At 39.4% G+C, this 26237-nt stretch overlaps 1 protein-coding gene across 2 annotated transcripts in view; it reads right to left on the reverse strand.

The window, feature by feature from the left end:
• LOC142320103 (uncharacterized) overlaps window positions 1-26237 on the reverse strand; it is a 157604-nt gene that overhangs the window by 99585 nt on the left and 31782 nt on the right. For both annotated transcript variants that reach the window (XM_075357782.1, XM_075357781.1), the window contains exon 5: window positions 25657-25723. In XM_075357782.1, coding sequence (XP_075213897.1) covers window positions 25657-25723 — 67 coding nt within the window. The remainder of the gene's footprint in view (window positions 1-25656; window positions 25724-26237) is intronic.

Here is a 26237-nt window from a genome sequence, read left to right on the forward strand (position 1 = left end):
AGACACCGTATTTAAACGTCTCACGAACCGTTACCCACTACCCGAGAAAAGAGATTATTTAATCCGTAAAGGCGCTTACCCGTACAAGTACATAACCGATATAAACAAGTTTTTCGAAACCCAACTTCCACCGCAGACGGCATTCTACAGTACACTCTGAACTTTCTTTTTCCTGTTTAGCCTCCAGTAACTACCGTTTAGATAATTCTTCAGAGGATAATTGAGGATGATATGTATGAGTGTAAATGAAGTGTAGTCTTGTACATTCTCAGTTCGACCATTCCTGAGATGTGTGGTTAATTGAAACCCAACCACCAAAGAACACCAGTATCCACGATCTAGTATTCAAATCCTTGTAAAAATATCTGGCTTTACTAGGACTTGAACGCTGTAACTCTCGACTTCCAAATCAGCTGATTTGGGAAGACGCGTTAACCACTAGACCAACCCGGTGGGTCATTCTACAGTAAACCGAGAAGAGAAAACATAACGGACGATGATTACGTCCCCGCTCAAAACATGTGGGAAACGTTTGACTGCAAAACATTAGGCGATTACCACGATCGTTGCCTTCTTAGCGAGGTATTATTGTTGGCAGACGTCTTTGAAAATTTCCGAAGTACGTCTATGCAATATTACGGTTTGGACCTCTGTCACTTTTACTCCATTTCACGTAGAATGCCATGGTAAAATTTACCCGGCAAAAATTGGAACTGTTGACCGACATAGATATGCATCTTGTGTTGAAAGAGGTACACGAGGCGGTGTAGCCATGATTTGTAACAGATACAACAATCCAAACATTCCAGATCAGTATGGCCCATCCGAACCCACGTCCTGGGTTCAATATTACGATTGCAAAAACCTTTACAGAACGGCCATGGTTGAGCCCTTACCACACACGAATTTTAGGTGGTTGAGTACTGAAGAGATTGACAATATTAACAGCGTTGACTATCGTGGCGAAAAGGATACATCTTGGAGGTGGATCTTGAGTATCCACAAGAATTGCACGATCATTACAAGGATTACCCTCTCGCACCAGAACTAATAGTACCAACCGATGATATGTTGTTCCTCTATTTGAAGGACATAAAGAGATGTCCCGTAAAGAAATTAATGACAACATTGTACGACAAGGAACGATACGTTTTACATTACAGAAACCTAAACCTGTACACTCGACTAGGACTGAAAGTGAAAAACGTTCACAGAATTCCGGAATTCACCCAGTCGCCTTGGTTGAAACCATACATCGACTTCAATACTGAAAAGCGTGCGCAAGCACGAAACAGTTTTGAAAAAGACTTTTTCAAGTTGATGAACAACGCGGTGTACGGCAAGTCCTTGGAAAACGTACGAAACAGAATAGACTTCCAACTGGTCACTAACGAACGTAAGCTGGATAAGAAGATTGCAAATCCGAGAGTTAAGGCATGGTACATCTATAACAAGGATGTCGTCAGGGTAAGACTGAAGAAAACGGCGATATTCCTCAATCGTCCGATCTACATCGGATTTACCGTATTGGACATTAGTAAAATGATCATGTACGAATTCCACTATTATTAACTGGTGGAAAAGTACTGTCATAATATAAATCTTATAATGACCGATACGGACAGTCTGATGTATCATATCGTGACCGATAACGTTTACAACGATATTCTTCACGATATCGAGCGGTTCGATACTTCAGATTACCCTCGCGATCACGTATGTTTTAATAATACCAATAAGAAACGACTTGGTAAATTCAAAGACGAGATGAATGGAAAAGCTATTCGTGAATTTGTCGGACTTCGTGCAAAGATGTCTAGCATTCTCGATTTCAACAAGAAGGAGAAGAATGTAGCAAAGGGTATTCCTAGAGTATCCATTGCAAAGGATCTTAAGCCACGATCTGTACAAAAAACGTATTTTTAATGATTCCTTTACGTACAAAAGCGCGTACGGAATCATAAGCACTTTGCATAATATATTTTCTATTAACAAGTCAAAGAAATCACTTTCGCCTTACGACGATAAACGTAACACATTAGAAAATAAAATCAACACAGTTCCATACGGGCATTACAGTATAAACAAAAAGAAAAGTAAACTCCCACCCAACAATGATGACAACACTCCCTAAAAGAGACCAAGAACCGTAAACGAAGTGCTCATAGCCCACAGTCATGACTATTGTTGTCCAAAAACCGTAAACGAAACCCTAGTAGTTTCAATACATCTTGTCGACAGACGAGACAAATTCTACTATATCTCGCGAATTTATGCATAGTCTTCGCAGTATCGATGACTGCAAACCAACAACTCGACAGTTACCGATTCTGTTAAACAGATCGGACATCTCTCGGTTGATGAGTTGCCATCTTAAAGAAATAATTATTAAATAAAATAAATTTAATAGCTTTAAAAAAAGATAGAAAATCGGTTATCTTTCTTTATGAAACTTATCAACGCTGTTTTAATAACCATATACCCCCTTCACCCCTCAAATATACTTATACCTTGCCTGATTAAAATACCCTTGCTTATTTTTTAACTAATATATAACATTTATTATCAGGGAATACAATTAGTATGACAATGAATGTCAAGACGTCAATAGCTAAAGAGCTCCATCGACAGGCGCGACGAAACTACCCCAAAAGGCGCGTTTAGTTGAAGCGAATAAAAGATTTATATCAAATGATTTGGTAGAGATGATACCATATGCTAAATCGAACAAAGGTTATCGTTATATACTGACGATGATAAATTGTTTTTCTAAACTAGCATTTGCCGTACCGGTTAAAACTAAAACCGGTACGGAGATCGCTAAAGCCTTAAACCTAATTTGGATAAACACAAGATGCGTCATTTTCAAACCGATGTGGGTAAAGAGTTTTAGAATCCGTCGGTTAAACAACCATTACATTCGTATAATATATAAATCACTATTCCACACATTCGGATAAAAAAGCGTCGATAGTCGAACGATTTAATCGAACACTGAAAACTATGATGTGGAGAAAATTTACCGAACAAGGAACCTACAAGTGGTTAGAATTACTACCAAAATTGACCGCAAAATACAACACCAGTCATCGCACTGTCGGAATGAAACCGAAAGATGTAAATAAGCGAAACGAAGCCGCTGTTTTACAGCGATTGAATATGGTACTCTATCCAAAGCTTACTTTACCGAAATTCAATATCGGCGATCGAGTGCGTATAAGCAAATTTAAAAACACATTCGCCAAAGAATATGTACCGAATAGGTCGAACGAAATATTTATCGTATATAAGGTATATGATAATACGCGTCCGTGTACTTACAGGTTTTTTTAGGGCGAAAAACGGTTGAACGTTATCATCGCTCGGATTTTCATTTTAGTTTTTATTTTATTTATTTATTTTTTTTAATAAATTTATAAATAAAAGTAATTAAAGCTGTTAGATAAAAATAAAAATTAAAACTACTATCACAGGAATCAAAATCCGGAATGGGTGTAAAAGGCCCATTCTCGGATAACAAAAACACTAAAAAAAATACTAACATGTAACTTAAAACTACGTTAAAAACTATCATATAAAAAATAAATAAAACTTAAAACTAAACAAGGAGAGAAAACTTAAAACTATTATGTTTAGTCTTACAACTAATATCACAAAAATCTTACAACTAATATCACAGATGAATTTGTAAAACATAAAAAAATATGAATATATATATATATATAAAATTTGACAAAATCCGATAGGGAGTTTAAAAGGCTCGCTACTCGGATAACAAAAACAATACATAGGACTAAATTACTAATTAAATTTTTATGTTATGTTAAATTTTTTGTATTAACCCTATACTACGCAAAAACAGAAACATCCGGTTTAAAACCTCTTTATCATTACACAAGATACCACGGATGTTTCTGGGTAATTTAATTTACGACGCAATGCCGCATAACATATGCAGTCCACGAGTATGTGGCGCACAGTCACGCGGCTGTTGCATCGTGCGCATGGAGGTGCTTGTCCTCTTGTCAACAGGTACTCGTGTGTCCTATCCGCAATCGACAGAGAACTACTTCCTCACGCCAGGGTTTTCTGTATGAGGAGTCCCATGGTAACACGGAATCTTTAATCTGACGGAGTTTATTATCAAGGGTAGTCGTCCAGTCACCTTGCCACCTTGGTCTTAGTGATTGTTTTACATAGTTAATAAAATCAGAAGTAGTAACTCAGGTGGTGAAAGGAGGCTGGTTACATGCTTCTTTGGCAGCGGAATCTGCATGTTCATTACCTGGAATCCCTACGTGGCTAGGGACCCAGCAAAAACTTACTTCTGTGTTGCGATTATTCAACTCAGCGATTGCGTTATAAATTTCAATGACGATAGGATGTTTGGAATAAAAGTTTTTTAAGGCTTGGAAAGCACTACACGAGTCACTGCAAATGAGAATTTTTCTATATCTAGGGTTAATGATGTTCAGAGCCTTATTTATAGCGTATAGTTCAGCGGTAAACACACTCGTAATACCGGGTAGACCAAACATATAAGTTCTTTCATTGACAACAAATGCACAGCCAACTGTATCGTTTTGTTTCGATCCATCAGTGTATACCACCGCGTCTGGTTTCATCTTGGAGAGAACACACTGAAACATTTGCTGAAAGAGAATAGGTAGTGTTGATTGTTTATTGTATGTCGTAAGGTCAAAAGTAAAATTTATAAGGTTTATTCTCCACGGAGGATATGAGCAAGGATACATAGGAAAGAATGACGGTGTGTCATAGTTTATATGCTGCAGCAGACGCTGGGTACGGACACCTATAGGTGCAGTACGACGTGGATGGTCCTCATACTTTCCTAGATTAGGATTTCTAAAGACTGACTCAAGAACCGGGTGATTTGGCTGTCCTCTGAGACGAGCAAAATAAGATAATAAAAGCTGGTCTCGTCTATCCCAAAGTGATGGTTCACCACAGTCTACAAGTAAGCTTGCGACAGGACTTGATCTAAACGCGCCTGTGGCAAGCCGAAGGAAAGCATGATGTACACTATCCAGCATTTTAAGCACGGTTTGACGAGCTGAAGAGTAGGCGACACAACAATAATCTAAACAGGAGGGAACAAAGGAATAGTTAAAACGTATCATACATGACCTATCGGCTCCCCAGTTGGTGTTAGTACAGACTCGCATCATATCTAGAAGTTTGGAACATTTTGTTTTTAATTCTTTTATATGTTTGACCCACGTAAGTTGGCTATCAAAAAATAAACCTAAAAACTTGACGAAGGGAGAAATAGTAATAGTCTCTCCGTTCAGAAAAACTTGCGGAATAGAAGGGTTTCGTAGCCGAGAAAAAACTACACATTTTGTTTTTTCGGATGAAAATGTGAAACCAGTAATCCTGGACCAAGCTTCAAGGTGAGATATAGTGTTCTGCAGTAGTCTCTCTGCTGTAGGTGTTGAACGGCTTGTAAAGTAAATAGCAAAATCGTCAGCAAATAGAGAACAGGAGACAGGAGCCTGCACACATTTGTTAATACCGTTTATGGCTACAGAAAAAAAGGTGGCACTTAATACACACTACCTTGGGGCACTCCATTCTCCAAGATGACACTATCTGAGAGCGAATCATCTACACGAACACGAGCCGTTCGGTGATTTAAGAATCCCCGGATAAAAGCAAGCATATTGCCCTTGATTCCCCATTCTTTGAGTGTTAAGAATACCACTTCGCCAGGCTGTGTCATACGCCTTTTTTATATCGAAGAAGTTAGCGACGAGGTGCTGGCGATTTAGGAAAGCGTTTTGTATGGCTGTTTCTAGTGACACTAAATAGCCAATGGAAGATCGTCCTTGTCGAAAACCACACTGTTCTGGAGATAGAAAGCCATGTTTCTCCAAGTACCATGTAAGTCTGCGGTTTACCATTCTCTCCATATTTTACACAAAACGCTTGTTAATGAAATAGGGCGGCAGTAGCTTGAGGGGTTGGTTTGGTCTTTACCAGGTTTTAGTACTGGTATAATAAATGCTTCTGACCAGCCGGGTGGGAAGACTTGTTCGGAGAATAAACCGTTGAAAATATTCAAAAGTTGTTGTAGTGCCGAATTAGGGAGGTGTGAAAGCATGGAAAGGCGAATGTTGTCCGGTCCACGGGAAGTGTCCCATGAGTTTTAAAGTGCATGTAACAATTCCTTAAATACGAATGGAGTGTTTAATTCACCAACCGAATCACCAATGTTTAACGATAATACTTCTATTTGTATCTTGTACCTTTGAAAATCGTTATTATATGATGAGGTGAGAGACACCGAGCGGAAAGATTTTGCTAGACTATTTGCCACTTCCGAGAGTGATGAAAGGAGTTCTCCTTCATCAATAAGACCGAGAATGGATTGTTTCGGTGATCCGAAAATTGCACGAATTTTTTTCCACAAAGTAGTCGTGGGAGTAGTGCGTGAGATAGTGCTCACGTATTTAGTCCATGAATTCCTTTTAGCGTCCAAGAATACCCGACGGCACACCGCTCTAGCCCTGCGGTATAAGTTTAGATGTTCTGTTGTAGGCCTACGATTAAATTTGCGTAGTGCCTGCCGTCGATTCCAAATAGCATATTTGCAATAATCGCTCCACCATGGAACGAAAGGACGTCTAGGATTACCCGATGTTTGTGGGATATATCTGTTGGCATTCTCAAGTATCATGGACGTAAAAAAACAATATTGGTCGAGGATGTTCGCTCCATCGTCATACTGCCATTGGAATGCTTTATGGTATCCGTTCCAATCTGCCTTTTCAACAATCCATCTCCGTGGCCTTCTTTTAATCTCGCAGTCTACACCGAAACCAATAATAATTGGTCTATGATCACTGCCGTGAAAATCATCACAAACAGACCAATTAAAATGAGGGAGCACATTCGGTGAGCATATGGAGAGATCAAGGTTAGATACAGTACCAGTTGATAAGGACATGAATGTGTGTAATCCATTATTCAGTAGGCAAAGATCAAAGTCTTGTCTCAATCTGTTTATCATATTTCCTCGAGTAGAGCAGAGGGTTGAGCTCCAGGAAATATGATGGCATTGAAGTCTCCTACTATTAACGCTGGAGATGGTATTTGCGTGAGGAGATTTGAGACATCTAAAACACTGAATTCAGTGTTCGGTGAGAGATACAGATTGCAGATATGCAATTTGAAGGGAATAGAGACCTTTACTGCAACAGCCGGAATGACAGTGGTTAGTTGAATTCTTGTAGCTAACACCCTATTCTTCATGGAAATCGCTACTCCACTACTCTTCCTACTGACTACTAGGCAGTCGTATCTCTCACAGAAGTATCCTCTGAGTGTAATTGGGTCATGTTGTAGAAGGTGAGCTTCATGGAAACACATGATTAGTGGATTATGTGGGTGCGCTAGTACTCTAATATCTTCAATGCGGGACCGAATACCTCGAACATTCCACTGAATAATGTTCATAAGTGTAAAAAAATAAATAATTAAATTTCAAAAAATTATATCAAAATTAGCTGTACGTGATTCGGTTTTTCTTTTTTGTATTTTTTATTTTAAAGAACTCCAATGCCATAGGGTCGGGTGGTTCTTCAACCATATCCTCCAGTATATGAGGTGATGGTGGAGATTTATTTGAATGGGATGCTGCAGTCAACATCCCAGAGGGGGTGGTTATGTGGGTACCCTTTTACTGGGAGCTTATTAGGTGGCTTACTGCCAGCTGTGATAGTCGCTACTCGTGCCGGTACGACTTTGAGAACAGGAATTTTCGTATGTATCACACAGTTGGATTCACTAACTGCGACGAAAGACTTTTTATTCATCTTTGTCAGCTCTGAGATAGTGGCTGTAAGTGAAGCTACTTGATCAGAAAACATCTGAACAAGGGTACATAAGGCGGATTTGGTGCGGTGAATCGATCAGTCATAAACATGAAGTTGGAAGTCAACAGATTGGTAATATTACGCTTGAAAACTTCGACGAATATACAGGAGCCAGGAGCGGAGAGGGAAAAAGGACTCGTCATGGTCCTGTTCTACCAAATACAATCAGATGTACTATTATCTGCGGAGCGTCTAATTGCGGAAAAACAAATGTTCTATTCAACTTGTTGTTCTCCCCCGACGGATTAATATTCAAAAATATTTACGTGTTTTCCAAATCGCTGTACCAACCGAAATATAAATTTCTAGAACAAGTCATGACTGGTGTTCCGGAGATCGGCTATTTTGCCTTTTCTGAAAACGATCATGTGATGGCGCCTGACGAAGCGGAACCGAACTCCATAATGATTTTCGACGATGTAGCTTGCGAAAAGCAACATAATATTAGCAAGTACTTTGCGATGGGACGACACAACATCGACAGCTTTTATTTGACACAGACATATTCCAGTGCCGGCAAGCACCTTGTATTGATCAACGCAAATCTCCTTCTTATATTCAAACAAGACGATCTGAAATTACGTCACATATATCAAGATCATGTAAATACCAATATGAAATTCGATCGGTTTAAAAGTCTGTGCGGTGTTGCATGGAGAAAACGCCATGGATTTTTGGATGTGGATAAGGAGAGCGATATCAACAGCGGACGATATAGAGTAGGCTTCCATGTTTTTGTAAAAAAGATTAGTCGATAACCGGTAACAATGGCAAGCATACACACCTACGAGGACGATATACCGGACGCTAACGCGATACTTTTTAGACAAAAACCGCAAAAAAACTTGTGTTCCAAATATTTTAGCGGTCGTCTGAAGTTTTGCGCAACTACGTTTGTCGTAAAGTGAACAACTGTGAAAATAAAGACCGACGATGCTGGCGACATGTAAAAAGAATGAATCGTGACTATCCGTTGGTTGTTCTGTTGATTACTAGCGAAGGCAAGATTTTCAATAAGCGTATATGGTTAAAATTTTTAGAAGAATGCGATAAGTACGAGATGCCGATCGAACTGGTGATCTACGATAAAAACATGTTCAACACAACGGTCCGACATGGATGGAACTTTATTTCAAGATTTAGGCCCTCTCCGCTCGTGTACAAAAAGCCTTTATTGGAACTTCGAAATCGTCATGCATCTATGGACTACACAAACGTTTACATGCACATCTTGGAATACGGTGGTCGTCTAGAAAAACCGAGATGCTGTATAGTGATCACGGAACGAACTATTCCGATCAGATCGCCCAAAACGTTGTACCGCTTAGCGTTATCATACGGTAGAAAATGTTTTGTGGACACGACTTACGGAGTACAATTTACGGATGAAGTACCGGAAACAATCCTCCTCCTCGTCTACCAGACGAGGTAGTCAAGAGGAAGAAAGCCCTATAACCGGTTCAGGACTGCTTATGAGGGCGAAGAAAACACTAAGACCAGATTACGCTACTGGGACGATCCGAACAAACTTTGGGATAGACTTCGTCTATTAGTAGCCTCTAAGCGTGCAGGTCATACTGGTCACAACAACGAAATAGTTTCCATTATAGAAGAATTGCAAGAAGGTGGGTACATAAAGAAGGGTAGAGGTAACATTTTATTTAATCAGTCTAAAGATGAGTATCGACAAGTTCGGACGGTTTCGTGGTGGAGCGTACGGTGGTAATAGTCCACCGCCCTCATGGATTGTTGAAACGTTTGACAAAAGAAGTGATGGGAATTTTGATATAAAAAACGTAGGTTGTGCAATGTGGGAAGTCCAATAGAGGATGATGATGTTACTACTTTTGGTTTTATGAATAAGATTTACGTAAAGCGAAGTGATTTGACAAATGGATATATACCGACAGTTTCTCCATCAGACAAGAACAGACTATCGTTTTCACATAAGCGTGTGTGTGATGTCAGTGAACCTGTTGACAAAACCGACGCCGTCAACCTCAATTATTTACACAACAACTTGGCGACAAGAGGAAAGGATCTGGTCACAAAAGTACATGTTGATCTTAAAGAGCGTGCTATTAAAAAATATTGCGATCAAAAGTTATCTAAATCAAATCAGAGTACAAAGGACTACATTGTGGAATACCTATTTAAAACTTACAAACTCATATTGCAATATTTTGGCAGCCCCAATCTTCAAAGAATTGATCGAGTAGCTTTTACATTGTTTTAAAAAACATCCATTTGATAAGATTGGGGATAGGTGGCAGGAATTTCTAGACAATGCTAAAGTATCAGGCAACAAACAAAATAAAAACTGTGAATTAAAAAATTACCAACAGAACGCAGATATAAATAACAATGAAGAAGATAAATTACAAAACGACCAACCTAATGCAGACGTAAATAATAACGATAAGGAGGATCTTACTACGAATCAGATTCGTCACCAAAAGATGGATCCGCCGAAGAATGACGGACATGAGAGGAAAGATTATCTGACTAATAGTGAACTACCAATCGCAGATCCAAACAAAGTTGTTCCTCACTTTCCTTCGATGGATGCTGGACATGAGAAGAAGGATTATCTGATTAATAATGAAGTACGACTACCAATTGCAGATCTAATCAAGGTCGTTCCTCCTCCACCGAAAACGGATCCGTCGAGGGATGATGGACATGAGAGGAAGGAATATCTGACTAATAATGAAGTACGACTACCAATCGCAGATTCAAACAACGTCGTTCCTCACTTTACTTCAAGGCAATCATAAAAAAAGTTGTCTCTCTCCAACATGGGAAGAGTGAGGAGGTCAAAACGTATGGTCAGTAATGGTCAGGTGAGGAAGTATAAACGAATCGTCAGTCTTAAGCGAGGTGGCGGACTATTAACAACACTAAGCGCAGGAGCAGCGAAGTTAGTCGGAAGGGTGATAAACAAAGGCGTTGATTTACTACCGGTAGAATTACATATACCCGGGTACCAATACTGCGGACCGGGAACGAAATTAAAAAAACGCTTAAAGAGAGGCGATCCGGGTGTAAATAAGTTAAGACTTGTAATGAGCACATCGCGTACGATAAGTACAGTGATAACGAAAACAGAGCGGCGGCAGATCGTAAATTAGCCGACAGCGCTTGCTAAAGAGTGTTAGCTAAAGTTTCCAGTACTGCAGAAAAGGCTGCTGCATTAGCCGTTACAAACGCGATGAAAGTAAAAGCAAAGTTCAGTGGTGGATGTCGTGGAGGAATACGAAGACGAAGAAGACGTTCAAAAAAGAATAATATAAAACATCTTATAGAAATTGCAAGTACTACAGGGAGGGGGTTATACCTTAAACCCTACCCTTCGACAGAATCGGGAATAGGTGGTAAGAATAAAAATAAAACACCATCGTCGTCATCTCCGATAAGGGGAATACCAGTGCGACCGCTATCGAATGTCGAATTAATGATGTACGCGAAAAGAAATTAAAAAGTAAAAGATTTTCAAGGAGTATTCATGTTGGATGCATTACCCAAACAACCATACACTAACGAGTCAGCAATAGTTAATCTTGATCGTAACACCGAACATGGAACACATTGGGTATGTTATCGAAAACAAGGACGATTGGTAGACTATTTCGACAGTTTTGGTAATTTGCGTCCACCCAACAAGTTGATGCGTTATTTTCCATCCAACTCGATTGTCAATTATAATTATGAAAACAGACAGCGTATAAACACTGTTATATGTAGTCATTTATGTCTTCAGTTCCTCAGTCGTGGATCATCCGCATACCACTAAAGATCATAATGTTCTGCATAAGTAGAAATTCGTCGTTATTACACACTACATTCTTCCCGGGTTTAAATCTAACTGATAGTGAGTGGGAATTGGCGTTGATATCCCTAACCACGTACAACTCGATACCGAATGTGGAAGAGGGGATGAACAACTCGTTTGCCGTTTAACCAATTAAACAAAAAAAATATCAAGCTGAAACTACCGACCGGGTCGTATGAGGTGGACGATATCGCCAAGACAATAAGCGATGAATTAAAAAGCAAGCACGATATAACCTTAATTATGCGACCGAATAACAACACGCTAAAATGTGAAGTTAAATCTGTCGCCATGATTGACCTAACATCGAAGGATAGCTTAAAACCACTGTTGGGGTTTGAACAAGCGTGTCTAGCGGAGAATATATGGCACATGTCATCAAAACCGGTAGCCATTAACAACGTGAACGCCGTGCGTGTCGAATGCAAACTTATACGAGGCTCCTATACTAACGGATCAGAAGGCCATGTGTTACATGAATTTACACTAAGCGTACCGCAAGGTTTCAAAATAATAGAATCGCCAAAGAATATAATATACTTACCGGTAAATACAAGGAATATAAACGAAATCACTTTAAGGTTTACCGATCAGAACGGAAAATTGATAAATTTCCGCGGAGAGACAATAACCGTGAGATTACATTTAAGACGAAGATTAGAAAATGGGACTAATATACAATAGCGGCGGTGTGGTACGCAAACCGATCAGTCGATCTTTGAACGCCAGAGGGTTAAAATCGCGGAAGTGTTGTTTCTTCGCAAACTCGGCTTTATGGTGGTGAATCGTAATGATGGCAATAGCACATATGTTAGACATTGGTGAAAGTGTTTCATATGATAACAATAACTCAATTTGAGTACCACACCCATTTACCGTATGCATCGTCGACTTATAACAACAACGATGAGATCCGGATACCGATTCACCAACAAGACGTGTACACATTACCGCATAAAAGTTTTTTGATGGTCGAAGGTACATTAACTACTAAAAATGGAGATAAAAAATCGGTGGAATCAGCATTTACCAACAACGCGGTTCCGTTTCTGTTTGAGGAGATACGGTATGAAATAAATGGAACGGAATTGTATCGAGTGCAAAAATTGGGAATTACAACTACAATAAAAAATATTCTGCCGTTAAGTAAAAGCGAGGAGAATAGTTTGGAAAACTTCGGTTGGAAGTTTAATCTGACGGATAAATTTTCTTTAGATGAAAATACGGGACGATTTAGCTTCTATGTGCCTTTGCGTATGCTTCTGGGTTTCGCCAAAGACTATAAACATATAATATTGAACGTGAAACAAAAATTGGTCTTACTTAGATCTTCCAGCGACGTAAACGCGGTTGTATCTACGAAAGATGCGCCTGATTCTAAGTTACAGGTGATTAAGGTGGCGTGGAAAATTCCATATGTTCACGTAACCGATACGATGCGATTGCAGTTTTTAAAGGTTGTAGAACGAGATAGACCGTTGGCAATCGCTTTTCGTACATGGCAGATACACGAGTAACCGGCTCTATCGCCAACAAACATTCACTCGTGGACGGTAAAAACGTGTCCGCAAACGGAGAAACCGAGATATGTAAACGAATAATCGGTTTACAAACAGATAGAAAAGATAAAGCAACAAAAACTTTGACTAATTTTGATTTGTGTGAGTTGGTAAACGTACGATTGTATTTGAATTAACAATACTATCCCTACGATAACCAGGGTGATATAAATATGATGTATGAAATGTTTGCCAGCTTTCACTGCGGTTATTACAAGTCAGAGGATGAATGTCCTGCTTACAGTTTGAAAGATTTCCAAAAATAATGTGCCGTTGATCGTTATCGATTGTTCCAAGCAGAACGAATCACTTAAAACAGGAACAGTCGATGTACGTATCGATTTTGAAACTAAAAATAATATTCCTGCGAATACGGCTGCCTACTGTATCATTATTCATGATACTATCGTCACGTACACGCCGCTTACGGGGATAGTGAGGAAGGTTACGTAATGTTGGAAACGTTTACCACTTATTGATCAAAAAGAAGACGGAAATGAAAAATGAAATAAAAGTACAAGTACGCCGTCATAGTGGTTGTGCTGGTGGTCGTGTAAGTGGTGGTTGGTAACTTTGGGCGTATTTAAAACAGGCTTTTTGATCGGATTACTTTTATCTGTTTTATTCGGTATCTATTCAGAACCCTCACCACAATGTCCGACGGTGAAAGCGGAAAGGTGTAGAATTGTTTTATCACCGGAAAATGTTCCGCTAGTATGGTGCAATTCGTCGGCGGTTGAGACAATTTTTTCATCAAATACCGCCGTTAATATAACACCTCTGGTAAAAAACTGGTCGTTATCATCATCAACAACAGCTATTAATATGCTATCTACTTTAGAAGATAACATGACATTATTACCAATCAGTAAAAATATTACAACCACCACACCTATGGCAAAAAACACAAACAAATCATCAACAATATTACCAATCAGTAACATTATTACAACCACCAATATAAATGGTACTCTGTCATCATTACCTTCAACAGCTAAGACATCTACTGTAAGAAGTTCGCCAGAAACTGCGGAAGATGACTTTGAACCTCATTCCCAGTTGAGCAGCGGTCATGGAAGGAACTTCTTCTTCACAGAACTACAACACCGACCAATCGTCAATGATTGCGAAGGTAACGTTAGTAGAGGAAAAGAAGAATAAAGTAAAAGGAAGTTGAAGACCGCAGAACGAAGAAAGTCACGTGTGGAAAAAAAGAACAAGAAGAATATTAAAAATAGATTGAATACCGAAGAACGAAAAAAATCGCACACATTACCAATGGATAAGAAAGAATTAACCAGAGAAGATGTTTGTTGTGATGATGGTGGGGGTAACTTTAATGTGATATAATAAAGTGAAAGACACGTCAGACCTTATTCGCAGTTGAGTGCTCGTCATGGAAGGTGTAATCGAGTATCACGGCTTCCACGGTAATCACAATGAGTTTATAGTTAAAGAACTCGCTGTCGTTGGAGATGGGCATTATATGATTCTTCATTTTCGTTCATCGTAAGCGAGGTCAGAGTTACAATCAAAAAACCGGCGAATGGCTTTATAGTTGGAGCAAAATTTTCACAAAATCGATTGGGATTACGGCGAGGCTGGATACACCGATGATATTATGTAGAAGCTTTGTTCTCAATTCGCTACAATATGTACCAAGGGATTGGAGAAATGCGAATTCCTTCATCGATTTCATAACGATTTACGGACGATACCGGAAGGCGCGCCGAAACCGAGTTCAAATTACATCGTAAATTGTCCGTAAGAAAAAAACAAAAAAAAATAGATATAAGAAAATTCGAGTGTTTTTAGTAGGCCTCTTGGGGAGAGATTTCACTCATGTAAAAAAAAAATCTCAACGCGCCGTGGTTGCTACCTCCAGGGCGATGTGGAAACGCAACCTATAAAAAGGGTCTGATGATTTAGTGTATTAACAGTTTAGCGATGGATGTTGATATTGCCACATCGGTGTGGTTAATTAAATTTTTCCCCCATCGTCGTGTAAAAACATTGCGACATCTTATGAAAATTGTAAATGCAGCATTTCCGAGAGCTTTAAACAAATATTGATTTGAATCGTGTCAATACGGTTAGTTTAGTTTTCAATTATAACGCCACTTACGATGAAATTCATAGTCGCTTGCAAGAATATCTTGATAGCTTAAAGATCGATACTGTTAACGGTGCGTGTAAAGGTTGTGGTGGTGGTAAGACATACTAAATAAAGTACAGTTCTTATCTATTACCAAATGGTTATCACAAAAAAGACTTTTACTGATTTGGTTAACGAATTAAAATTGGTTGCATCGTACGTATGTAAAAATTGTTTTATGATGCTTGTTGAACACTGTAACAATGGTCAAAGTCATGCAATCGATTGTAAAAAATTCGACTAGCGGACGTGGGTTACTCGAATACTTGTGCTCGTGTGAACTGATTATGGGAAACGTGAAAAAAACTTAAAGCGCTGTTGTGTGAAAACAAATTTGAATTACTGTGGGGCAATCCTCCGCCATTTGCGTGTAGAGTTATCAATGAAAACGAACTCTACCGGTTGTTTTGTAAACTTACCGAAAAGAGTGAGAAAAAGGAATACGACATAAATATCTACACGGTACCGACGGCGTTGGACAATAATTCGAGTACAAGTTCTGCAACTGCAATGACGACGATGCTATATCGTTCATTAATATTTTATGCTATATCGTTCATTAATATTTTCAACGACGACCAGGATTTTAAGCTACCGTTGAGAACGTTGACCGATATTAGTGTCGATGTAGATTACATATTATTGGATATGAAAAAGGTATTTACAGAAAATGGCGAGGTTCGCATTTGCGCAATATTATGTGAAAATGGTTTTTCGGACACAGAATTATGTTACTTTCAATTAAATTTACCAAAAAATATACAAACAAATTCACCGATGATGAACTGAGCGTCGTAAAACGCCATCCGATGAAGCTAACTTATTACGGTTTAAAAGACGATGGTATCGCTGAAGACTTAAAATTAAGTTTGTAAAAACATCAGTTTTAATGTTCAAGGTCATTCATGATCAGTATTTTAGAAGCAGACAATGTGAACTTGTCTCATTTTTATTGTGGACTTTGAAGTGTTATCAACGTTGTTGTCATCTTCTACTACTTGTTATGGAGCTAATTAAACAGGTAGATGTTACGGTTGATAAACAACATTTAACACCAATGTGTTTCAAATTAAAATACAGTTATATATACATTGTTGATGTTAACGATCATGTATTTGATAAAGATGGTGATAATGTAATTATAAAGATGATTTTCGATCTGATGAATAATGAAAAAGTTTTTTGTGACTTTGAATGTGGGAACAAATCGATTGGACTTATCGGCAGTCAAGAAATTGTATTTTCTGGTTTCCAAGGCGATAACGATAACCGTGTAAAGGCTTTTAAGTTAAACGATTCTTTGAACATGAATTTAGATACGATTACGTTAAAAAACTAACTACAACTTGTTTAAAAAAATAACGTTCTTGCTGTTAACTTGTACACCGCAAAAGAAAGAAGAATCAACACCGTCACCACATCACGTGTTGCGTGCGATGGATGGAAAGGCTGCGATGAAACGGATTACTTTCCTGTTTGTGATATACAACAAAGGGAACCAGTGCTTTTTGCAGATGATACTGAAGAGAATTCCGAAATTAATTATGATGAAAGTAATCAGTACGAAAGGGGACGTCCATTAGCGTCGATTTATTTCATAACGTACAAGAATCATATACAACGTGGTGAAGTTTAATCGAATAGAAGAATATTTTATTGATAATCTATATGGAACAGAACTACAGCAATTTATTACACATACAAAACACACACACACACACAAAACAAAAAACACTGTAAACCCCTATACAATAATGTACACTATTAAATTTTAATAATCTCTTACATTATTGAAAGAAATGGTTCTTGGCCCGTTATATGATTTGGTATTGGATTTATCTACCATCAAATTTTGTATTGGATTTATCCACTGTCAAATTATATTACAAATGGTGAGGACAGTGTTTAATACATTAATTTATTTTTATGTTATTATTAGTATTGACGCGTTGCGGTTCAAAATTGAAAAGTTTTTTTTAATTCGGTGGTAATGGTTTTTAATATGAGAGTTGCATCATATTTAATAATGTGTACGTGACTGTACACATAGACGAAGTAACATAAAGGCTTTTAATAGTCGTTTTTTCCATGTTCGAGGTCAAGTGGATGTAATAAATAATATGTTGTATACGTGACTGGATACACATAGACGAGATAACGTACAGGCTTTTAATAATCGTTTTTTCCTGTTCGAGGTCAAGAGGTAGCTATCGATCACGTGGCTTGGGTGTGGTACTTTGTGCGCGTGTGATAATTGCCGTGTTACGTAATCGGTTTTTTCCTGTTCAAACATGTTCGAGTTCACGCGGCTTGGGTGTGGTACTTTGTGCGCGTGTGAACAATTAAATGATAACTGCCGTGTTTCCATTGGTCGAGATGACGGCAATGTGTGAGTGAGTGGTAGGAAGAAGAGATATATATATATATATATGTAAAGCGTTATACATACTGTTTAACTCATTCACTTGTTGTATCTCGTGGGCTGTATCTCGTTGTATCTCGCTACTATACTTTACAATGGCAGAAGGTTTCGTTACTAGATTAAATAATATAACGACAGCGTCAAATGTTATAACGAAAAGTGTCGGTGATTTAGTAATCGGTAAAAAATATAAAATTAACTATGGATTTGACAGACACAAAGTTTAGGAAGGCCGTTCTGTGTATGCTAGTGTGAGGGCGAGGTATGTAAAGTGTTTCTACCAAAGAGGTTTGCCAAAGCGATGACCGAAGAGATGAAGAAGGTAGTGGAGATGCGATTAGATTTGATATATAAAGGTAACGTTGGAAAAACTTACGATTTAGTTTTCGAATAGACTACAATAACAATTTAAAAAAAGTCCTTCTCAGGACTACAACGTATTACACATACAACACATAAGCACATAACTACACAAAACAAAAACACTTTAAACCCCCATACAATAATAATTATTATTGTATGTACGGTTCCAAGGCCCGTGACATGATCTGACATTAGATTTATCTACTATCTGATTATGTAACAAATGGTGAGGAAAGTGTTAACATAATTCACATTACACATTCAACACAAAAGAGATGACTGCAATATGTGAGTGGTGGAAAGAAAATTATGTTTCGTTACTAGATTAAACAATATTTTTTTATATATACATAATACAAGTCTCTCTATTTTTATTCGGAGTAATTTTTACAGTATCCAACTTAATTTTTAGCTTATATTTTAAATCATTTGCTTTGTTTGTAGAGTGTTTTGTATGCCTATCGGGGAGAGATTTCACTCTATCAAAAAACAAATCTCAATGCGCCGCGGTTGCTACCTTTTGGGTGGTGTGGAAATGCAACAACAACACTCTAAACCCCCATACAGTAATATAAGACTATTTTTTTAGAAATAAAATTTAGTCGATCGGCATTACTGGATGAAGGTTCCAAGGCCTGCGGTGTATTCCGAGGTCAGATTCACAATCTGTTGTCATACACTCGCGCGAATGGTGATGAGAGTGTTTAACACATAACTTTTTTCTTTTACAGAACCAGGCGGAGCAGCCACCAACTTTCTCCAGCGAACTGGGAGAAAGTTACATCAACGTCACTTTGGTGACGGGTGACTTGCTTCAGAGGATAGGTAGTTGGACTGTCTGGCCCGAGGCTAGTGCGAGCGATCATAGGCTTATAACCTATGATATTGCTTACGGAGGCGGTCTAAGGGCACCAAATCCAGGTCGCTACAACCTAAGGGGCCTGGATCAGCGCAGGCTGAGGCGGGTATGCGATGCTGCATTGCAGGGATTGCAGTGGAGCATGGAGTCTAGGGAGGAGGTGGAATTGATGGCAGAGCTAATCGGCCGGGCCATCAAGACTGGCTGCGACGAGGTCCTACGGCGGCCTACCAATGGACGGACCCTTCACAAGCAGCCAGTCCGCTGATCTGAGCGTGCCTGGAGCAGTCATGACCTCATTTTCCGGGGGGTCGTCTGTGGAAGGCAGACGGAGGCCCGGCAAGAAATGGTGGTCCTCTGACCTTAGCGTGCTGCGCGCAAGAGTGAGGTCCGCGCGGATAAGGTACCAGCGTTGCCCCCCAACGGGAATTATCGTTAACCACGTGCACGCTGAGCGTCTTCGGATCTACCGGCGTGCCCGTAACACATATGTTCACGCCATCAAGGAAGCCAAACTCAAGTTTTGGAAAGACTCCATGCGCGAATTGCAGCGCCATCCCTGGCAGCTCGCAAAGACTTGTTACAAGCCAAAGCCATTGCACGTGTTGTCCAGTGTTCGATGCGGGTTAGGTGGTCGTGACCACACGTTAACATCTGTGGCGACCTACCGAACGTTCCTGGATACTCTGTTTCCAGATGCTCCGGAGGGTGAAGCGGAAATCGGCGTTAGGGCGGGTGAAACACCATTCCCTGGCGTTCGGACCGTGGAACCCGAAGATATAGACCGAGTGGTTTCTCGAATGGCATTAAAGAAGGCACCGGGGATTGACCAACTTGACCCGGATATTTTCCATCATTTATTGTCTGTCATAAGGGAGCCTCTCGGCAGGCTGTTCACGGGATGCCTAAGCTGGGGCTGCTTTCCGGGTTGCTGGAAGGTGGCTTTGGTAAGGGTACTCCTGAAACCTGGAAAGGATCCTGGTGAGGTCGGCAGTTATCGAGCCATCAGCCTCTTGCCGGTCTTCGGCAAGTTGCTTGAAAGGCTGGTTGTGGAACGGCTCGAAGAAAGCATCGATATGAGCCGTATTCTAAATCGAGGCCAGTATGGCTTCATGAAAGGGGTTGGCACCGAGGATTGCATCTTAAATGCTCTTACCGAGGTGGAAAGCGCCGACTGCAAATACGTTTTGGCTATTTTTATTGATATAGAGGCAGCATTTCCTTCCTTGTGTTGGAGTTCTGTCCTCTATGCTTTGGAACGCCGCAATGTTCCCGAAGCCACACAGGCCGTGGTAAGAGACTATTTGTCTAACCGAACGGCTCTGTTTAAAGATGCGCACCTAGTTGTGGAAAAGTCCGTCACCAGGGGAAGCCCGCAAGGTTCCGTTCTCGGTCCCCTGCTGTGGAACCTGGTGTTTGACGGATTTCTGGGATTGACTTTCCCAGAAGGAGTCACGGCCCAGGTTTTCGCCGATGACTGTCTCCTTTTAGTTCGTGGAGATTCACGACCACAGCTAGAAAGCAGAGCGCAGACGGCCTTGTCAACCGCCGAAGGCTGGATGGACATGCAAAATTTAAAGATTTCTGTGCCCAAAACGAAGTTTATGCTTCTAAAGGGCGCAGACAAATTATCATGCAGTCGAAACCCCCACATTAAATATAAAGGCTGTGTAATCAGCCGAGTAAGGGTTCATAAGTACCTAGGTGTTTTGTTTGATGATAAGTTGCTTTTTAGTAACCATATTAAGCAAGTTGCGTCGGACGCTGTCTCTGTGATGGACAAACTTAGAAGGATTGCTCGGAAAGACTACGGGCTGTCGGGCCGCCAAATGTACTTGGTGTACCGAGGCGTCTTCGAAAGTATGATCGCATACGCGGCGCCAGATTGGGCGCATAGGTTGGAAAGGAATAGAGCACTACTTCAAAATTTAAGGAGTGCCCAGCGCAGAGCCATGATTGTATGCACTGGTGTATTTAAAACAACCTCCTACGAGGCTACTACTGTATTGAGAAAGGCTCTCCCAATCGATTTAGTGGTGAAAATTCGGGCAGTCATGTGGAAGTTGCGAAGAGGTCGGGAGGCCGAGGCATTTGGGATGCGGTTTCGAGCCGGGCCAGAACCGGAGCGGAACGGTGATCACAATGCACCGGAACAAAATTTCGTTCAGTTGCCCATCTCCCGTCTGCGGAAAAGGCTACAAAGCCTCGCGATGGAGGCATGGCATCTTGAATGGCACACCACAACTAAGGGAAGATCCTTGTATAGTTTTATACAGGATCTGGGGGGATGGTATGCCTCGAGTTCTTTTCTAAGGGCGCCCAGGTGCTCACCAACCATGTTAACCTGAACCAATATCTGTTTCGGTTTCGCCTGGTGGCTGATGAGTTGTGTGTCTGCGGGGAGGTCCAGTCGAATGTACATATGATGTACGACTGCCCTGCTCTTGGAGGGGCCAGAGACCGAGCCACCCTGGAACTTAGAGGTCAGGGGGAAACCTGGCCGCTCACAAGCGGCGAGGCAGTGTGGCGCGAGCCGCACTGTCGGACCGTGTGGGAGTTCCTCGATGAGGTTGCTATGTTCAACCGTCATCGTTAATTTTAAGGGATTATTAAATGTAATGTAATTGGACTCCTACAGCTCTGCTGCTGGAAACCAACCTTGGTAATAGGGCTGGCCATCAGCCAAATCAGCTGCAAGCGCTGTTAAATGGTGGACAGGTACTAGCTGGCGTACAGCGACCGAGGCGTGGCAGCCAAAATTGCTGTCTTTTTATTTTATAGACGTATAGTTTAAGTTGTTACAAGGGGTGCGCCTCCCCGATCTAGTTTTATGTTTGTCAAGTGAGCGATTGGGACACTTAAGCGGGTGCTGTATGGCACCCTGCTTGATTCGCTCACGCACGTTAGGTAGCTCACTAGGAGCTTTTAGGATTTGGGTCGCTAAACCGTTCTGAGGCACAGTAGCCGTTCTTGGCACGGAACATTTGGTCTATGCTCTAGGGCGACCGAATGGGGTGGTGGTGGGAGAAATGCCAGTTAACCAAATTTACAGAACCAGACACAACTGGATTTAACCGGTTACAACAGCACGCACACACGTTTGTATTAGTGACTCAGTATGGAAATAGGAGTACGGTCGCCATCTGTGACGTCATCCAAGATGGTGACCATCCGATGTGTTAGTTGATAAAAAACATACTTATTTATTGCGTTGTTTCTTGGAAGACCGGATGCGGGATGTTGATAAGCAGGTTCAAACTTGTTCGTTTGCGGTTATTTATCGTTTCCTGTATAACGAGAAAAAACGGTTATTCATTGCATCTGTTCTTAGAATAGCAGATGTGGTAGTTGGTAAGAAAAAAAACAGAATTATTTATTGCGTTTCTTGGAACACCGGATGGAGGTCGCTATCGATCTCGATAATTATTAAAAAAAAAACATTTTCCATATCGCATCCACGCGCTCTTATTATTAGAAACGACGACGACGACGTTACAGTTGGCATGTACACACTAACGGCTAGTGAGCATGTGCGGCGATTCCCAACGCTGATTGGTCGATCGGACAACATCAGATCACGCGTCGGACCCGCAATTCTTCAGTCGAGCGCCGCGTCCCGCACGGTAAACATCTCTCTGTCTACGTCGCTCCGCTGACGCACGCACGTAAACACACGCACACACCGCCGCCTCCCGGTTCACGATCTACGACGAGAACCTCTCTCCTTCGCGGTGACGCATCTCAACGCCGTCGCCTGGACGACCAGGATCATCCTCGAGGTACGTCTTAATTTTTTTTTATTCACCGCAGCAGCAGACACCGCCGCTTCCAGGTGCACGATCTACGATGAGAACCTCTCTCTCGATCTCCTTCGCGCGCGGAGACGATGACGACCAGGATCATCCTCGAGGAACGTCGTCTTAAAAAGAAATCAGGTCGGCAAAAGACTGCGCGCGGGCTACGGCGTCAAAAAACACGTCACAATCCAAGATGGCCGATGGTCGACATCTTGGATGACGTCATTTTTGGCGCCGTACCCCCATTTCCGTATTACTAACTGGCAATGTAGAATCTTTAGTTTATGTTTTTTGCACATGTAATGTTAATTTAATCACATTATATAAATAAGTAGATGAGCAAATGTACAAGAAAAATTAATTCCTATTAGATGTACAGGTGATTCCAAATTGCATGGCAATCTCTCAAGAAATGATTCTATAATCATAAAAATAAGAAAGAATATTCGTGTAAACATACATCAGAAAATGATTTATTAACGAGTTTCATGACACGAAACAATTAGCAGCCCCCTTACTTTCTCCTCAATTTCTGAAATTAAACTTTACTAAAATTCTTGGGGTACAAATCAGGTGATATATTTGGTGCTTCCTTATGGTTTTTTATCTAAGAAATTGAAAAAAGTAGTCCCAGACCTCTATCTCACAAAACTTTTATGAAAAACAGAATAAAACACAAAAACGTTTGGTTAGAAAATACACTTTTTTAGGTTTGGAATAAAATAACTTTATTAATTAAGAGTAAACAAATAAGAATTTCTTGTTAACTTTGTAGAGAATTTAATTTTGAAAATATTTATATAAATAATAAAATTAAACACACATTTGAGAAATTCAACTTTATTTAGAAACAAAACACACAAATTTCATCAGAAAAGTGATACGATTTTAAACAGAAAAATTTTCATCAATGTTTAAACAACATAATGTAAATGATAGAAAAGTTGTCAATAATAGATAAAACTGAATAAAAATAGATAAAAAAAAATAAAAATCACATACTTTTTGTTTTTTTCTAAAAACTATTATATATTGAAGTGGTTACTAAAACTGCAAACATTTCTTCAAGCAGTTGCTCAATATGGCCGCCATTCTGTTCAATGCATAATTTAGCTTGGCGAATCCATGCTAGCTGGGCACATCTAATAGCATCATTATCATTTCTAATAGTAGCTCCAGCTTCTATTACATGATCTTTCAATTCTTCTTGTGTGCCAATACGAGTGGAGTAGAATAACTTCACCAATCCAAAAGGAAAACACCCGTTGGCTTTAGATCGGGAAATCAAGACGGCCATTTTACTGGTTCGTTTTAACAAATCCATTGCTTACTGATTATGTTATTTATTAAATGCTTCATCACATCACGGCTGTAGTGAGCAGGTGCACTTCATTGAAAAACCACATCTATCTGCAAATATATCTACCCAAATCTATCTTCCAAGAGTTCAATCAGATTTGTTTGCAAAAAATGCAAGAATCACTCTCTATTAAGTCTTCGTGATAAGAAAAAGGAGCATATGAAATTATCACCAAGAAAAACATACCACACATTATATGAAAAACCACATTTGAAATGACTTGTAGCAGTTTCAATGGGATTTTCTTCTGTCCAAGTGTGTGTTTTGATAATTTACAAGAAACAAGATTAATCAGTAATAGAATATTACTAGGAAATTGAGATAATGTTCACATTTTCTAATTTACCATCGACAGAATTTCATCCGTTTATCAAAATCAGATGATAATAACTCTTGCACACGTGTTGTATGGAATGGGTATAATTGTTGCTCTCATAAAGTTCACCATACACTTGATTGCAAAACATGAAAACGATGTAACAACCTTCTGGTGCTTGAGATGGGAGATACCTGTATTGCAATCAATATTGCTTCTTTAGCACTAACATTTCTCACAAAATGTTCATGACCAGCATGTTTTACGATCCAGTACTCTCTCATCTAGATAATTTTCCCAATATTCATGTGCAACAGCCAATTTTTGTTTACTTTGGTAACAACACTAACTCTCCAAATGAGAATAAATTTGTGGTATCACCCATTGTAAATGACTGACCGAACAATAAGCAGCATAAACACCATTCAAATGCTAGAGAAATAAACTTAATTGTTGATCAGCTGTTATTGCCAACCTGAAAAAATAAAAATGTTTAATATCATATGTTTTAGAAGGATGTCTCTCAAATTTATTTTTATAATTCGTTTGTAAATTGTTCTGTTTAAAATCATATCACTTTTCCAGTCCAATCTGTGTTTTGTTTTTTATTAAAGTTAAACTTCTCAAATTTATGTTTAATTTTAATACATTACTTGCACCAATTTTCTCAGAATTAGATAAGGTTACCTAGAAATTTTTATTTATTTATTGGTAAATTAACAAAATTATTTTATTCCAAACCTACAAAATGTGTATTTTCTGACAAAACCGTTTTACCCTATTTTTCTTAAAACTCGATTGAGTCTGGGACCTCTTTTATTCAATCTTTTAGATCAAAAACTATAAGGAATCATCAAATTACCCCTCGATTTGTACCCCATGACTTTTAGTAGTTTAATTTCACAGAGGGAGCAGAAAGTAGGGCTAAATGTTTCACAAGCCAAAACTCACTAACAAACCATTTCTGACCTATGTTTATTGAACTTTTTTTCTTATTTTTGGCTATAGAATCATCTCCCAGGTGATGCCATGCAATTTGGAATCACTTGTATGTAAAGCTAATTAACATTAAAAATATTAACAAAACAAACTTACAATGAACATTTGGTGGAATTATTGGTTTTAATACCAACAAATGAGCTGCATTGACTATCATTGTAACCTATATTAAAAAAAAAAGGATAAAATAATTAGTAATTAAATTCAAAATAATGTAGTAATTGTAATTACAACACAATGTAATGCACACTGCAAAGTAACAGGAAAATAAAATGTCGCACAAAGCAACAGGTGATGCCATCTTGTACTTTCATTTTCCAACAACTAATATTCCAAATTTATTGATCCATGCTCTTTTTTTGTCAGTCACCATTGTTTTGGAGTTGAGTATGCCAGCTGTATCAAGCGTCTAAAACAACTTACAGTAATTGAAATTTTAACAACGGAAAAGTGAACGCTAATGAGTCATAGCTCTAAAAGACATTTATGATGATGAAATTGTTGACTGAAGCACTATAGTCCTACCATAAAATTTGTTTGCGGTGAGTAGCATGCAAATATCAATTGCAAACACTCTTGTGAAATTTAAATTTGAAACTATTCCATATACTTAATACCATCAGATTTAGTGACCTGATTTTTCTCTTCTTTCTACAATTAAAGAGGGTTTTCACTTC

This window comes from Lycorma delicatula, chromosome 2, assembly GCF_047948215.1.
Source record: "Lycorma delicatula isolate Av1 chromosome 2, ASM4794821v1, whole genome shotgun sequence".
In the NCBI taxonomy this organism is placed as follows: domain Eukaryota; kingdom Metazoa; phylum Arthropoda; class Insecta; order Hemiptera; family Fulgoridae; genus Lycorma; species Lycorma delicatula.